The sequence below is a fragment of the Priapulus caudatus genome, unplaced genomic scaffold (genome assembly GCF_000485595.1).
Source record: "Priapulus caudatus unplaced genomic scaffold, Priapulus_caudatus-5.0.1 Scaffold21, whole genome shotgun sequence".
In the NCBI taxonomy this organism is placed as follows: Eukaryota; Metazoa; Priapulida; class Priapulimorpha; order Priapulimorphida; family Priapulidae; genus Priapulus; species Priapulus caudatus.
Genome location: NW_014577082.1, coordinates 800,477 through 817,918, shown reverse-complemented (window position 1 = coordinate 817,918; position 17,442 = coordinate 800,477). Strand labels below are relative to the sequence as shown.

The following is a 17,442-nucleotide window of genomic DNA, read 5'->3' as shown; positions in this document are numbered from 1 at the left end:
CTTGTTGTATCAGCTATAGACATAATGTTTTTAATCGGGCCAACATTGCTGCACGATATTGGCTAGGGTTTACATGTGTCTGCATGGCATATGCGCATATGATTCATACACGAAAATTATTTACTACAACACTTCTCCATACAGTGTATTATTCAAATATATTCCCAAGACTGTACAAATACTGCTTATACTGACAAAATACGAGACCACACTTTTCATTGTGAACTTTGCATCACGTACAAACCCACATTTCTCACCACGAATCTGATATTACACCTACTTAGTATCGTGTAATTGGCTTTATAGATAGTGTAGAAAACGTGCATATGTATATAACTGATGGAAAAAATTCATAAATACATCTGAACTACTGAGTATTTTGTATGAGCTACGACACTACTGTTCATTCTAGTTGACATTGATGCACCAAAATATGATGCAACTTCTACAAGAAAATTCACCAATATATATCCGCCTCAGATCTCCCAGTTTTCTCAGAACCACTAATTGCATCAACCCAATTACAACCTGCTTCGTGGTAAAAGTGGACGGTATCACTACTGCTTAAAACTATGCGCCTACATCTGAGCAAGTTGCAATATAAAGTTTATACAGAGAGGGAGCCAGGAAGTTCTAGTTTAGAGTGGCATGACCCAGTTTTCGGGGTGGGTTGCGGCATTTTTCTTTCCTGATTTGCTGCGTGCTTAGCACATTACACACAGCCTAATATAATAAAAAAAACTAGCTAGCATGGTTTTAACGTGATGAGTGGTTACCCCAAACAAAAATAGCTATTTGCATCGTTCGACACAGTGAGTCATTACGCATGCATGCATGAACCCACTTTAATATAAATCATGAGTTCTCACAGTGTGGCACAAGCGTTACTCGGCAAGATACAATTACATTTACTAATCAACATCAAAATCCCCTTCAAAATGGTTTCAACTACATTTCAAATAATACAGATGGTATATCTGCATAGCGATAGATTACAAAATCATCTTTACCATGAGCTCTACTATACTTTCAACAATTACATAGCTTTTTAACACAAAAACTAAGAGTATGTAAAATACTAGTGTCGACAATAAATGTCCCTTTCTCATGATTTGTCACACCTTACAATGTACTCGTATGAAATACCATGCTGCAAGGGGACATATCCCTGGTTTCTCAAATACCACTTGTGCATTAAAAGATGCATTTACGTTTATATAAAACTGTTATGAGTTGAAATATCTTCATCATAAAAATTGTTTACTATGTTAGACACAATATAAAATGTACTCAAAACAGTTTGCGCATTGCTACAAAAAATATAAATTGATAAAATATTTTCCATACACTAGATGGTGTCAAGAGGAACAAGCAATGACAGACACGGTACCATTACCTGTACCAATCTTTTGACACCCATCACTATACCCCCCGTGTTCACACTAGGTGTCAGGCACTTTAATGGCATTTACAGGAAGCTAGGGTAATATTTCAATATAGCTGTCTTTGAAGTAAAATAACTTAATGTTCCTAGCACCTCAGTGCCTCGTACTGTTAGTATCATGGGTCTTCTTCTTGGGTGTAGTGTTCGCCAACCTCCTGCTGATTGCTGTCATGTTCTTCGGACATGTCATCCGTGTACGTTCCATCGTGCCCTTCACTTTCGCTGGGCATGTGGTAGGTATTACTGGAACAATAACAACAGGATTTAGGTTCTTGCTGCAGATAGTACGACTGCCACAGCTATCTCACTCGCCCTCCCCTGTTGCCGCTGCACCCTCCTTACTAACGTATGTCTTACTCGTGTTATGGGTACTTCACCATTACCATCACTGCTACATGTGCTACCCTGTACTACTACTGCTCCTCCCATAGCTGCCACTCACTCTGTTTCTTCATGTTCTGTGGCTCTGTCTCTGTCAGCCGGGCACTGCAAGCACTTGCTCACATTCACGCCATAGTTGATGCAGGTATGGCCGACGCACTCGCAGCAGCCATCGTGGAACCAACGGTACTTACTGGCACCCATCGACGAGCAGGAAACTTTACATTTATTCAGCGACATGCACTGACTCATGAAGGCCGCAGTACAGTTAACATCACCTGTAACGTACAAGCCAACACACATTACTTTGCTGTGTGGTTCTCATAATTTTACAGCGCTACAAATCAAGTTGACCAATACTATGAATATGGAATCGAATTAATCATACATGCCTTTGACATAATTGCAGCATTTGATCAAGATAATGTACTAATATATAACTACTTATTTTAAAGTACTCTGGCATTGTTATTATACCAACTGAAGTTAATTCAATGGCAATTTAACATTGCATCACTATGATTATGCTAGCATACAATATAGATTTTAACAAGGCCTGTACTATAAATATAAAAACGTGTTAATAAAAAATTCGCATCGGTAATAGAATTACATAAAAACATAATTTACCCAAGCAGCTTAAAAGCTTTAAGTTCAACTAAACCAAAACATCTTTTTGCACCATTTTACACTAGCTATAAAACAGCCAATTGGATGTTAAATACGAGAGTGTAAAACCACGGTTTTACCACATCATGACATGGCACCCGAATGACTGGTCACGGTGGCATTGCTAATTCATGGAAAATTTACCCATAACAGCGGTCGCCCTGTGAGGACTTGCCGGTTGGAACACGGCAAGGTCTTCGTGCTGTGGGAAGTTCATCGACACCCATCTCAGCAGGTGATCAGCCTCTTCAGTTAATACATTGAACAGGTCTGGGATCGGCTCGTTAAGATCCTCGACAGAACTTTTCTTACTCAACCTATCGATCACTTTCGCTTCATTTGGACACATTCCTAGATATAAGGCAGAAACAGTTAATGATTTTAGCATGTGGACATTCATGCATAATAAAGCAACTTGGGAAAAGCGAGCGCTACCCTTCAAGCTATCTGCATTGCTCTCTGTAATGTAGAATGATTTATGCTATGACGTCAGGAGTAAATGATTAGAGATTCTCTATTGATAGCATTCAAGTTACAAAAAAAGCAAACTTTGGAGTTCTAATAATTTAGCCTTGCACTCCTTTTTTTCTATTTACCCCTGTTATGGGACAAAAATGCCCCAAGTTCACAAAATTTCACAACAACCAAGTGTTGTTCAACCATTTATTTAGAATGTAAGCCCCCAAAACATGTCGTACTTTAGTAAATAGCTTTGCAACACTTACCAACACAGGAGCAACATTCCGTGTACAAGTCATGCAGACACTTGTAGCAGTCACGGCAGCATGTGCAGTTAACTTTCATATTACACTCACAGGATTTCAGCAGCATGCACTTGCTAACGACACTTGCACACACCGCTTCATTGCAACCATAGAGCTCCGCTGCCGCACATGTGGCTGCCACCGCCAATAGCAGAGAAACAATGTAGCACCTTCCAATCATCTGTAATAAATGTGCAGTGTCTCTGCTGAAATTTCACTTGCTAAACTCAATTACATCTCATCAATAAATGTTTTAAGTTGTGGTTTTAAAAGGAAAGTTAAAAAATTCCTGTGCACGTGACCTCTTAAAGATGATACCACTACTTAAATAAACAAATGTAAAAACCTTATTTTATTATTATGCTGAAAAAGTACAGGCTATGCAGTGGTGCACGCTATGCTACGCAAACCCCCACCAAAACCACCAGGGGGACTTCAACTAAAACGCCAAAAACCTGTAAAGCCGTAACAACTCTATGGCACCTACCCATTGAATTACAGTGTGAAAACAGAGTTTCACTTATACCTGGAAAGTCTATAAATTATGACCACTCACCCTAAGTTGAAGAGTTGAACCAGATGACAACAACAACGACGACAACAACACCAAAATTGTCAACACACATCACAGCAATAATACAATAACATGCCGAGACTGTGTATAGCTGTCATGTCTATATTAATATAGGTTAATTACTAATACTAAATAGGGAGTTGGGTATACAATAGGCATAGATATATATACAAGCACGTGTTTGTATATAATCTATAGGTATGCTCTACGGCTACACCCATGAGTATGAGTCAACTATGAGTATGACTCATAGATATACTCATATAGAAGATATATTCAGTCTATCTCAGTCGATATCCCAGTCTATGAGTATGACTAATACTATGTCTAGACTATGCCTAGCTCCAAGAAACGGTATTGCTAGGGTTAGAATACCGTAGTCGGTATATGACGTTCGGTGTATGACGTTCGGTCGGGTGTATTGACGTTAGTCACACAGCCTGGTTGGGTTAGACTATGCCTGGCTTAACCCGACCAGGCTGTGTGACTACCGTCAATACACATTATTCACGACATAACGTAACATTGACATACGTCGACAACATTGACATAACGTCAATACACAATATTCTAACCCTAGCAATACCGATTAGAGCCTACCGTTTCTTGGAGCTATGCCTGGCTGTTTTGTTTACTCTAGATTCTGTTAATTCCTATTGTAACGTTTATAACGACGATGCCTATTGTAGGTGACAAGGTACCTCTTAAATAGGAATTAACAATTTTCAGACCATTTTAGTAACAACACCTTGTGTTATACCTTATAGTACTATAACGTAGTTGAACTTTACATCAACTGATGATTCAAGCCTCTTGTGTTTATCTCTGACCATCACTTCTATCCCACAACGCCCCCATAAACTAACACAGGAGCAATGTGGTAGCGGTTTACTAACATTATTTATTTAATTTATGGAACGCTATAGTTTAGCTACTATATTAATTGAGCATAGCCGTAATGTAAAATCGATGCTTATTTTTATTGTTTTCGTTTGTTTTTGTGCTAATAACTATTAATCGGACTTAGGAAATAGCTTTGGTCGATCAATACGTCACTTCCGACTGTGAAGACGAAGCCATAACCAACAATTCTGGCAACAAATGTGGCAATAAAATGGTAAGTTTACCTTTTATATCTTTTATTGTGTTTATTTTATGCATCTGCTTGGTCTTCGCATATGACAGGAAAGATTGGGTTCGAGCGGCAGTAACTTGAGTAAGGTAGAGTAGTATATATATATTGCACAAGACGGAGTTAGCTGAGTAGCTCCTAGCTCCAAGAAACGGTATTGCTAGGGTTAGAATACCCTGCATAGAATACTCAATACTTTGTAGAGAATACCCTGTACCCTGTAGGGTTAGAATACCTTGTTAGAATACCTCTGTATAGACAATCCGTCGCACAGCCTGGTCGGGCTAAAGACGGAGTCAGAATCGACTGTAGCTCTATAGTATAGATACAATAAATAATGTAACCCAAACCCAGGCAGGAGGATTATGATAGGGTTACAAAGCGTCCCTATCATTTTGTGTGGAGGAAATTCAGGGAACCCCTTTGTGAATCACTCAGGGCGGTTTGCTGGTGCGTTTTTAGAGACTAGAACTTCCAAACTGGGTTTATTCTCAACACAAACCTACAAACCTATCCTCCTGGGTTTGGGTTACATTATTGTATCTACTATCTAGTAACTCTAGTACTATAGGGGTAGCCCGCTTACATTAACTGCCGCTGGCCACTGCCACGGCCACGGCCACTGCCACTGCCACAGCCACTGGCAACGGCCACTGCCAGCGGCAGTTAAACTTAATGTAAGCGGGCTATAGTACTAGAGCTAAATCGACTGTAGAGTGTAGTACGTGTATCAACTATCATCATCGACATCTAACCCGACCAGGCTGTGTGACTAACGTCAATACACATTCTAACCCTAGCAATGCCGTTTCTTGGAGCTACATCGACATCATGATAAATCACTGACACTGCCGCTGATAGGGGCTATGTCCCCCAGGGTACTATCGGAGGGTACCCTGGGTACGGTTCGATATATCGGAACGTACCCTGGTACTATCTAATATGCCGGACCATACCTTGCCTACTCCACTAACGTCGTAACGAGTCTAGGGAGTCGCCTATGCCTACTCCCTAACCCTAACCCTATAACGCTCATGATCATAGGGTCTATGTCCCCCAGGGTACGGTCCGGTATACCGGAACGTACCCTGGTAACTATCTGATATGGTTAGGGTTAGGGTTAGGGAGTAGGCGTTACCGTAGGTGACTCCCTAGACTCGTTAGTGGAGTAGGCGAGGTATGGTCCGGCATATTAGATAGTACCAGCTTACGTTCCGGTATACCGAACCGTACCGAGGGTACGTTCCGGCAGTACCCTGGGGGACATAGACCCTCTCAGCAACCCTAACCCTATTAACCATATCAGATATATAGACTATAGTTACCAGGATATGTTCCGATATATCGAACCGTACCCAGGGTACCCTCCGATAGTACCCTGGGGGACATAGACCCTATGAGCGATACGGCCACTGCACTGGCACTGGCCACTGCGACTTGTGGTTGTGCTCTAATAATTACCATTATAAAATGATATTAAAATTAGTAAAAATATGTTCTTAGGTAGTGTGAGAGGTTGTGACTAATGAGTAATGACTATGACTATGCATGAGCGACTGTGAGTATGAGTCATAGTAATTCGTACGAGTAAATAATATTAATAACATACAATATATACTCTGATGTGTACTTTAAATGTTAAATTACAGTGAGGTGCGTGCACGTCAGCTGTGTCAGGTGGTGTGTGGCCTGTGGGGAGGGTGCATTCACCCACCCAGAAAATGTTGAAATGTTCTTTCTTTATCTTGACATCTTCTCCCAGGACATGTTTTCAAGCCTTGATATAAAAAAACTAAAGCGAGGCATAAGGCCAGAACTAGGTGGTTTGCATTGAAGCGAACTTTGCAAAATCCTGCCAGAGATTATGTAACAGGAATGCAGGCAATGTAATAGTATGAGGCAATGTAAATAGGAGTTGTTACATGAGTACTGGTGGCTCACTGCATCTTGGGTGCAAAACTGCACTCCGTTTAAGTGTCAAGACAAGCTCTGCCACTCGGCTGCAAGCCTGACGTTATGAACATTATTTGCCATAGAATCTTCCTAAAGTAATACCGTTCAAGTTAATAATAAATCAAGTTTTTAATTGGTGATATAAAGCACGTTAAAATTAAAAGTATATATATATCATATGGTTATATATTTATTTACTGTCATTTTGGTATTGGAATGGCCCAAGTGCCTTAATTTGGTGTCACTGTATGCAGTGATGCTCAGGGGTCGAAATCAGCGGTATCCAGATATCCGCAGGATAGTAGATTCTTGTGTTGGATACCAGATTTCAATGCTTGCCGCCAGGATAGTAAAAAAAAATCCTCAAAATCGGGATAGTGGTAACTGGTTGTTGAGTTATCAACTTTATACGGCAGCGCATCTGAGCGAGTGCACGTAGAGCGGGTGCGCGCGATCTGATCATAAATGTGATGTGTATACATTGTATCAAGCGAACCATACAATGCGTCTAGACAATACGTCTGCAGTGTACTTGTCTGTATCTGTGAATCTGTTTTCATGTTTTTATATAATAATTACATTACATATTAATAATTTTCAAATGCTATTATTGCATATTTCAAGATTTTGGATACCAACATTGTTTAAATTACTATCCAAAAAATGGGATACCAGATCTTTGGGGGGGATACCAGATTTCAATACCTGGTATCCCAAATGGATACCATAATAAGAATCTAATTTCGACCCCTGATGCTTAGTCGCTAAAGGAGAAAGAGGCAGTTGCCAGTTTTTTTATTAATATCGTCTCAGCTATTTTGCTGCAGTGGCAACAAACAGGACAATCTATTCAAGTCATGCCTCAGAACCCTCTCTCCCTAATGCTGATGGTAACACAACCAGTCAGTTGCTCAGATTTGTTACTTCTGAATCATTAATCTAGTATGGTGTACGATTTACTTGCAGAGCAACTGGAACAGTGGAGTGTGATTAAGTTCCTTGGGAAAGCTTCAGCGATCATGCATCTATTAGGCACGATGTCTCCTAAAAAATAATAGCTGCCACCGAATAACTAATGAATCGCGCCGTGTACACGTCATTCTAAACATCCGTTCGATTTCCATCTCGTCAACATGCCGAAGAGAAAATACTCTGAGTCACAGGCGCTGGCCGTCGTTCCGTTGCCCATTCAGACGTTCCTATGGCGACAGACGAGTCCGTTCATTCGCCCGAAAATCGGCAAGCTCATCGAGGCGTCGTGCGTTTCGTTTGAGCGCGTCGTCGTGCAGAACATCGTTCACGGTCTCTCGCCGAGCCTCTCCGACGCCATCGAGAGCATCTCGCGATGGAAGCTCATCGAGTCGGCGTTCCCGCACCTGATGCACTGCTGCGCGGCGCTGCTGCAGCTGCGCAAGCAGGAGGGCCGGACGGGCCGCTTCGGCGTCTGCGAGACGAAGCTGCTCTACACGCTGCACTGGATCATGCTGGACGCGGCGGAGGAGTGTGAGGACGTCGACGCGCAGGCGCACCGCAGCAACCGCCCGAAGGAGTTCCTCTTCTCGATCACGTCCATCCAGCTGTTCGTCTACCTGTTCGCGCCGCTGCTCGCGACGATGGAGCCCGAGGACTTCAACCTGCGGCTCGAGAGCGGCCTCAAGCTGTGGCAGCCGCTGAAGGAGTACCGGCAGCCCGACATACCCTGCCTGACCGCCCTCATCCGGCCGAAAAAGACCGTGCTGTACCCGGACAAGAAGGAGCGCGTCGGAGGTCAATTCGGCGGGATCTTCGTCGGAAAGCGCAGCCCGAGCGAGGATTTCGACTTCATCAACTTCGGCGGCCCGCCCGGCGTCGACGCAGACAACGCCGACGCGCTGTCGGTGCGGGCGAACAGCGACGCGCCGTCGTCGCTGAAGGCGCCGCTCGCGACCATGTCGGAGATCTGCGGCTCGACGACGTACTCAGAGGCATCGTCAGCGCGCGTCGAGATCGCATGCGAGTGGTGCGGCACGGTGATCACGAGCCGGCGCGGCGAGTACCGCACGTGCAAGTGCGGCCGCACGTGCACGCCACGTGCGCAGCCCTCGACGACGACAAGGATCAACAACAACAGCGACCACGACCTGAAGCTGATCGTCGGCGGCGGCGACGACGACGCGGGCGTCGACAAGGGCTTCATCCAGGACAAGCTCGACTCGGCGCTGAAGATGCAGCTGACGCGGTCGCCGTCGAATCAGGACGTGCGCGGCGCCACCTACTTTGACGTCGCCGTGCTGCGCTGCCTCTTCATCCCGCAGTGGGAGGAGGACGGCGTCTTCTGGGCGCTGCAGTACCTGCACGAGCGGCTGAAGGAGATCCGCGACGAGACGTGTCGCACGCAGCGCACGCGCCAGCGAAGCTCCTCGCTGCCCATGCCCAAGATTACCGTCTCGCTCTACGAGACGCCCGAGGCGTCGGCGCGCGACCTCAACCTCGACTTCCAGACGGAGTACTCTGACCACCGCTCGAGCTTCGAGAACATCGCCGGGGGCAACGGCGGCGGCGGCAGCGGCAGCGGCAGCGGTGGCGCGTACAAGCGCGTGAAGGTGGACACGCGCGCGTCAATTGTTGCGACGGCGAGCGACAGCACGAGCACGACGCACTCGCTACCGGACGACGAGGTGCAGTTCACGATGGGCGGCCGGCTGCTGAAGCGCGAGCGCGAGGAGATGCTCGCGCTCGAGAGCAACATCTACGACCCGCCGTCGCGTCCGCGCTCCGCCCTCGCCAAGCTCATCGAGAACACGATGCAGAGCAAGGGCGGCGATGCCGGCGGGGGCGGCGACGGAGGAGGAGGGACCCGGGACGAGGCGGAGCGGCGCAAGAGCCTTCCGTCGGTGTCGCCGGACGAGGAGAGCGGGCGCACGCGCGCGAGCACGAGCTCCAAGATCGACAAGAACTCGGACCAGTCCGTCAAGAAGCAGTCGGTCGTCTCGACGGAGACGCACCCGATCATCACCATCACCGAGCACAGCCCGGAGCCGGTCGTCGCCGCCGCCGATGACTCATGCCACAGCTCCGTACAGGGCGCCGCCGCAGCGGTTGCCGGGGGCGACGAGAAGCTGCTGTCGAAGTCGACGGCGTCGATCCAGCGCAGCTCGACGGACTCGAACATCCGCTACACCGTCGAGGAGCTGTCCGAGGTCGCCGGCACGCTGCACTACACGCGCAAGAATGGCGACATTGAGTACGGCGTCGTGCTGAAGGCCGCGCACGCCGTCATGATGCGCGAGACGTCGCTGCGCGTCTGCGAGGCCGTCCTCAACATCCTCGACATCCTGCTCGAGCTCGGCACTCCCGGCAAGACCCCCGACGAGCTCGCAGACGACGACAAGGAGAACGACAGCGGGAAGGGCGGAGTCGGCAGGGGACGCTGCGAGCAGCCGGTGGACGTCGGGCTGAAGCCTGCCGCGCCCGAGGAGCTGACGGCGCACAACCTGTGCATGGACACGGTGACGCGCATCTTCAAGGCGCTCGGCTGCCCGTACGGCTGCGGCGAGGGCTACCGCTGCCCGCCGGCCGAGCTGCTGCGCGCGCAGGGCCTCGGCACGCTGAGCCGGCTGCACCGCGGCGACGCCACGCAGTTCCGCCGCTTCCTGCGAGAGCTCGTCGCCAAGCGGCCGCTCTCGCACCTGCTCGACTTCTTCCACGCGATGTTCGGATTCTGTGCGGACCCGAACGGCGCGCTGTCGCCGCACGGCCAGAAGCGCGCGACGAACTCGACGAATGCGATGGACGGCGGAGCGGCGCGCGGCGGCTACTCGACGAACTTCGGCTGCGGGTTGAAGGGCGCGGCGAAGGGCGTCGAGGGCACGGTGCTCGCGTGCGTGCTCAAGGTGCTCGTCACGCGGCTCTGCGAGTCGTCGGCCGAGCTGAAGAGCATGGAGAACATGGCGCTGTACTGCGACGTGCGGCAGCTGATCACGTACGTGACGGCGGCTCACGGCGGCCTCTTCCGCCGCGTCGCGCTCAGCGGCCTCCTCGACGCCGTCGACCGCTCCCGCAAGAAGAAGAAGGAGCCGCCGAAGAAGGAGCCGGTCGTCGCGGCGACGGGCGACGACGACGACGGGCCCGACTCGGGGCCGCGCTCGCCCGCACCGAGCATCGGCGAGGAGACGCCGCGTGGCAAGGAGAGCCGCGCGAAGAGCCGCCAGTCGATCTTCCGCAAGAAGGTGCACAAGGTGCTCAGCAACAGCAGCCTGACGGGCGACGACTCGGAGGGCGAGGGGTCGGCTCCCGCGGCAACGGTGCACGGTCGCGCGCACCGCGTGCTCACGCCTCGCATGAGCTTCAGCGAGGAGGACGCGTCATACCCGAACACGCCCAAGCGACGCGTCAGCAAGTTCCAGCTCGTCAGCTGGCTGAAGAACGCCAAGGCCGAGAGCAGCAGCCACGACGACGATGATGGCAGCGGCGGCGGCAGCGGCGGCGGCAGCAGCAGCGGCGGCGCGCGCTTCGACGTGAAGGCGTCGTGCGAGTCGCTCGTGGCGCGCCGGCCGAGCATCATGGGACCGTCGGGGAAGAGTGCGAGCCGCATGTCGCTGAAGGCGGCCGGGCACATGAGCCTCGGCTTCCTGCGCGCGCGCAAGACGCTCGGCTTCGGGCAGCGCAAGTCGAAGCGCGGCAGCTTCGAGGAGGGCCCCGTGCGGCACTCGCAGTCGCTGCGGCACGTGCAGCAGGCATCGTCGTCGCTGAGCATGAGCGGCGGCGGCGGCGGCGGGGGCGACGCCGTGTCGCCGCTCAACATGCTCATGCACTACAAGAACTACGGCTCGGACCCGGGCAACAAGGGCCTGCTCGCGTTTGACGCAGACGCGGCGTCGACGGACGCGCTGCTGCGCGAGAAGCGGCTCGTCAGTGTCGGCGCGGTGAACGCCGGCATGCTGCGCTTCGCCTTCCTGCTCGAGACGTGCCAGCCCGGATCGTTCCCGGACCCGCAGCTCATCGCCGCGACCCTCGACCTCGAGGCTCCTGTTGTCGCGCGCGCCGCGCTGCTGCTCGAGTGCGCCTACTTCGTGCACCAGTGTAACCGCGGCAACTGGCCCGACTGGATCAAGCTGCACGTTCCCGTCTCGCGTCCGTCCGGCTTCCCGCTGCAGAACCGCGGCCAGCCGTCCGGCTTCCGCCGGCAGACGATCCTCAAGAAGGCGATCGGCCGCATGTTCTACCTGTGGGCGGAGGCGATCGGCGCCCGTCTAGAGGAGATCCTCGCCGCCGAGGACCACTCGGAGGCGACCGTCGCCGCGGCGATCCACGATGAGAAGGAGCGTCGCGCGAATCGCATCATCGACGACGAGGAGGACTTCCTCGACGACACGACGGTGAACGACGGCGGCGGCGCGTGCCCGTACGCGCTCAAGATGGTCGCCTGCCAGCTGCTGCTCGAGGTGACGGCATTCCTGCGCGAGACGTACGTCTACCTGCCGCGCGCGCACACGCACGCGCGCCGCGAGAACCTGTGGGAGAAGAGCCTGAACACGCGCCGCTGCAGCAGCATCCTCAGCAGCATGGGCCAGTCGCAGATGTCTACGCACAGCATCTCGTCGCTCATCGACATGGCGCCCGTTACCGTGCCGACGCACAGCGAGCGACGCATCAGCTTCATGGTGACAGGTGCGTTCGCGCGCGTGTGTCGTTAACTATTCAGATTTGATTAGAGTAACGTTACTTACTTACTTATCCTTTTGGTCCCTCGATGGGACATAAGGGGTTAGAGTAACGTGTATCTGCTGAAATTCTACAGAAATGGTAAATCGCGCATGAGATACTTTCACACATCTGCAGACGTCCGGAAGTTTTGTTTTCATATGCATCATTCTTGATGTGATAGCACGTATTTGTAAACACATATATATATAATGGGTGGGTATACAATATCATAAACGTACGTGTACTGCTAGAAGCAGTACATGCGTGAGGGTGGTACAGTTCAAGAATGTTCAGAATTTCCAATTCTTGCACCTGTATAATGAGGTAGTTAATGTTTCAACGATTAGCCATGTCACGTAAGATAGAAGTCCATTGACATGCCCCTGCTGTACTGCCTAGGCGTAGGTTTTGGCTACTTTGAGTATTATAATTAATCGGAACAGAGCTACGAACAAAAACTAACTAGGTGTCGCCGTTTCACGTGAAGGGACGGGACACGATGCGGACGCGGACAGCGTGCACAGCAGCAACACGACCCTCATGGTGCCGGACGATGAGTCACCGGCCGCGGAGGCGGGTCGCACGCGCAGGGTCGCGCAGAGTCGCCAGAAGCTACTGCGGCGCCACCACGGCGGCAGCGCGTCGGGCGGCGGCGCGAACACCAGCTTCCGGCGGCAGAGTCTGCGGCTGAAGAAGAAGAAGCCAGACGACAAGTCGGACGATACGGACGATAGCTTCCATCACAGTTCCTTCAGGAGGAACGAGAGCATCAAGTCGAGAAAGGTGAGCTAATTCTTTATACAGACACCACATAGCTTTTATCTACCAGCCAGAATAATTTGTACCTAAGGTATAAATACCCGTCGGTCCTACTCTGGTACCCCAGTAGCATACATGATCGGGTGGAAAATAAACAAATTTCTAGCAATAGTTTGTCCATAAAAGGTCCATTCCAAAAAGTCCAAAAGGTGAGCTAATTCTTTATACAGACACCACATAGCTTTTATCTACCAGCCAGAATAATTTGTGAGGTACCTAAGGTATAAATACCCGTCGGTCCTACTCTGGTACCCCAGTAGCATACATGATCGGGTGGAAAATAAACAAATTTCTAGCAATAGTTTGTCCATAAAAGGTCCATTCCAAAAAGTCCAAAAGGTGAACTAATTCTTTATACAGACACACAGCTCCTCTTATGTACCCGCCAGAATAATTTGGCTCAGTCCTAATTTGGGACGCCAGTGCATACATGATCGTGTAGAAAATAAACGAGTTTCTAACAACAGTTCCAGTCCATAAAAAGTCCATTCTTAGTGTAAAGACGTCTACAACATTACAACTAGTGTTGTACGGCGTGTCCGTAAGGCCATAATAAAAATATTGTTTGTTTGCCCTCACCCGACCGACCTGCCAAAAAGGGGCCGACTCAAACAATTTTATTGATCTTTTTTTTAAACAAATTGTATCACTGTACATTATATAAATCTGTAGGCAATACATTATATGTACCAAGCAAAACAAGCATTCAACATAAAAGGTATCGCCACACAAGCACACCCGAGCATGTAGACACCATGCTGAATTTGTAAAAAGACCCCTTAAAAAAAAAAGCCTACCTGCCTACCCAAACATTTCAGCCTGGGTGGGTGAGGGCAAACAAATATTTTTTAAATTGTGGCCTAGCTGCGACCGCGTCATGGTGCTGATTCTCTTCCCCCGTTCGTCCGTCCGCCCTACAGGTGAGCACTGCCTACTCGGAGCGGTCGGACAACAGCAACGAGGATCACTCCGGGGAGGAGCGTCCGGAGTCTCCCGGCGTGCTGAGCGACGAGACGGCGGACAGCCCCGCGGCGGCCGAGCTCGTCGCCCAGGAGCAGGAGGAGGCCGACTACCAGTACGCGACGAAGATGCCGTGGCTGCGCATCGTCACTCAGCTGTCTCACGTGACGACGTTCGCGTGCCCGCACCAGCACTCCTGCCACCCGGACTGCCACAAGCGGCAGATGCGCAGCTGCACGCGGCTCATGCACGCCATACGCAAGGTGTACGGCGACACGTTCCTCGCCGTGGACGGCGACGACAAGGACGCGTCGTCGACGTCTGTGGGCGCCGCCGCGCGCAAGGAGGAGGTGAAGCGCGAGAAGAGCAAGGAGCGGCTACACCGCAAGATCTCGATGATCACGCCCGGCTCGCCGACGCGGCGGCGCGAGAGCTCGTTGCTAACGGCGACGATCGACCGCAAGAACGCCGAGGCGCTCGCGAAGAAGGTGCAGCAGGTGACGCAGCAGCACAAGGAGAGCCAGCAGCAGCAGGAGCAGAAGGAGAAGCTGGCGGCGGCCAGCAAGAAGAGGGCCGAGCCGAGGGAGGAGCCGCCGATCCTCAAGTACATCAAGTCGCAGGCGCTCGAGCTGTTCCACAGCCCGCTGTCGACGTACGCGAAGGCCGCGGTCGTCATGACCGAGGAGCAGTTCACCGACGTGATGGGCATCGCCTGGGAGCTGCTGCTCGAGAGCGACCAGCAGCTGATCGCCGCCGCAGCCACCGTCTTCATCGTGTCGGCGGTGAAGACCCGCGAGCGCGCCGTCGACATCATCACGCAGCGGCTCGCGCACGAGAACCCCGACGAGCGCATCAACGCGATCTTCCGCTTCCGCCTGCTCTGGCTCAGCCGCTACCAGTGCTGGCCGCGCATGGAGAACGACGCGCACACCGTCTTCAAGGTGCCGCCGCCGAACATCGACTTCACGATGCCGTCGCCGGCCGTCGGCCTCGCGTCGTCGAACGTCGTCGACCCGCCGTGGATGCCGCACTTCAAGACGAAGATCGAGGAAGTCGCGCTCAACCAGGATGGCTTCGGCACGGCGCGCTCGTTCGTCACTGCGACGAAGACGCGCCGCAAGCAGCAGCTGGAGCGCGTGCACCAGGCGCTGAAGGCCGAGGACGAGAAGCGGCGCGAGTCGCGCGAACGCTTCCACCTGACGACGGTGCCGATCGCGCTGCGCGCCGGATACGAGCCGAGCCTCCACCAGGTGGCGCCGGAGGAGCACGGCGACGAGGGCGACGAGGAGCGCGTCATCGAGCACTTCCAGGTTGGGATTGTTGTTTGATTAAAATTGGTTAGATGGTTGATTAATTAATTAATTGGTAATTAATTGATTGTTCGATTACGATTTTCAGCAATCGATTAGATAATTCCACCTAGATGTAGGTTTAGCTACATTGCTACCATGCACTAGGCCTGTACTAGCTACACGTAGGTGCGTGCGTGCGTGCGTGTGTGCGTGCATATAGGGATGTATGTATGTATTTAGGTAGCTACACGCTATATGCATACATGTACGTGTGCATGCGTGCGTGCATGCCTATGTGAGTGAGTGCGTGCGTGCGTGCATGCATGCGTGTGTGCGCATGTATTTAGGTAGCAACACACGATATGCATGTACGTGTGCATGTGTGCGTGCCTGTGTGAGTGAGTGTGTGCGTGCGTGCGTGCGTGTGTGCGTGTGTGTCTGTGTGTGTATGCATGTATACGCTATATGCATGGACGTTTGCGTACGTGCGTGCAGGCATGAGTCAGTGCGTGCGTGCGTGTGTGCGTGTGTGTGTATGGATGTATTTAGGTAGCTACACGCTATATGCATGGACGTTTGCGTGCGTGCGTGCATGCGTGTGTGAGTGAGTGCGTGCTTGTGTGCGTGGGTGTGTGTGTGCGAATGTATGTAGATAGCTACACGCTATATGTATGTGTGTGTGCGTACGTGCATGCGTGCGTGCGTGCGTGCCTGCTTGGGTGGGTGCGTGCGTGCATGTGTGTGTATGTATGTAGGTAGCTACATGCTATATGTATGTATGTGTGCGTGCGTGTGTGCGTGCCTGCATGGGTGGGTAAGTGCGTGCATGTGTGTGTATCAGGAGTACATAATAGGAGAAGAGCTTGACACCGTTTTAACAGCGTTTTGCATAGTTTTCAACTTGTAAATATTCTATCAATATGTGAATAAATATATTTAAACTTTACCTTGTTTTTGTCTATGATTCTCCCTTAATCATGTGACACCACCAATTTACCTGAAAATCGTATGTGTTCTTCAAAAAAGTTCTTTGAATACGACACGGTTTCAAACAGTTTTCACAAATGGATGCATGTTTTCGGCCAAAGTTTATTATGGGAGTGTTCTATTGTTTATGCGGAACGCTGGGGGCTGTAAGGGATATTAGGCCTCGAATTGTATTCAGCGTGTAGCATTTCCAGCGTGCTAAAAATAAATGTGTGCTCAAGGCGAGCTAGCAGCTGATTTTAGCTGTGTTGCCATCGTGTTCCTGATGATAAGGAAGCGAAACAAGTGCTGTTACTGTTCCTAATATCCCCCACAGCCCCCAGCGTTCCGTCATCGACAATAGAACACTAATCCCATAATAAACTTTGGCCGAAAACATGCGTCCATTCGTGAAAACTGTGCAAAACCGTGTCGTATTCAAAGAACTTTTTTGAAGAACATACGATTTTCAGGTAAATTGGTGGTGTCATATGATTAAGGGAGAATCATAGACGAAAACAAGGTAAAGTTGGAATATATTTATTCACATATTGATAGAATATTTACAAGTTGAAAACTATGCAAAACGCTGTTAAAACGGTGTCATACTCTTCTCCTATTATGTACTCTTGGTGTGTATGTATGTAGGTAGCTACACGCTATATGTATGTATGTGAGCGTGTGTGCATGCGTGCGTGCGTATATATGTTTACATATCTATGTATGTAGCTACATGCGCATATATACGCTGCTTGCAGGTGCACCACGTGCAGTTGGCCCCGTCGCTGTTCCCGTCGTGCCTG

The 17,442-nt window shown here is 50.4% G+C and overlaps 2 protein-coding genes across 5 annotated transcripts in view; one reads left to right on the top strand and one right to left on the bottom strand.

The window, feature by feature from the left end:
- Positions 1 to 112: 112 nt before the first annotated feature.
- On the bottom strand, positions 113 to 4,688 carry LOC106812754 (twisted gastrulation protein homolog 1-A-like). 4 transcript variants are annotated; one of them, XM_014816733.1, is made up of 5 exons: positions 4,593 to 4,688; positions 3,220 to 3,439; positions 2,639 to 2,845; positions 1,887 to 2,103; positions 113 to 1,687 (listed from the first exon to the last, which is right to left on the bottom strand). In XM_014816733.1, the coding sequence occupies exons 2-5, from the start codon at positions 3,437 to 3,439 to the stop codon at positions 1,561 to 1,563; spliced, it is 771 nt and encodes a 256-aa protein (XP_014672219.1). In that variant the 5' UTR covers positions 4,593 to 4,688; the 3' UTR covers positions 113 to 1,560. The 4 variants fall into 4 exon arrangements, with proteins under 4 accessions (XP_014672219.1, XP_014672210.1, XP_014672226.1 ...); XM_014816724.1 differs by having other exon boundaries at positions 4,624 to 4,686; XM_014816740.1 differs by having other exon boundaries at positions 3,220 to 3,441; positions 4,588 to 4,666.
- Positions 4,689 to 7,972: 3,284 nt separating this feature from the next.
- LOC106812452 (protein unc-80 homolog) overlaps positions 7,973 to 17,442 on the top strand; it is a 15,984-nt gene continuing 6,514 nt past the window's right edge. Inside the window, exons 1-4 of the mRNA XM_014816340.1 lie at positions 7,973 to 11,329; positions 11,501 to 12,566; positions 13,090 to 13,385; positions 14,342 to 15,673. Coding sequence (XP_014671826.1) covers positions 8,051 to 11,329; positions 11,501 to 12,566; positions 13,090 to 13,385; positions 14,342 to 15,673 — 5,973 coding nt within the window. The 5' untranslated portion in view covers positions 7,973 to 8,050. The remainder of the gene's footprint in view (positions 11,330 to 11,500; positions 12,567 to 13,089; positions 13,386 to 14,341; positions 15,674 to 17,442) is intronic.

Coding starts and splice junctions, on each gene's coding strand:
- LOC106812754 (XM_014816724.1), bottom strand. CDS start 4,665: ATGGTCAGAGATAAACACAAGAGGCTTGAATCATCAGTTGAT. Junction 3,440..4,623: donor GGCTTGAATCATCAGTTGAT/GTAAAGTTCAAC, acceptor CATTTATTACAG/ATGATTGGAAGGTGCTACAT. Junction 1,688..1,886: donor ACAGAACATGAAGAAACAGA/GTGAGTGGCAGC, acceptor TTATTGTTCCAG/TAATACCTACCACATGCCCA.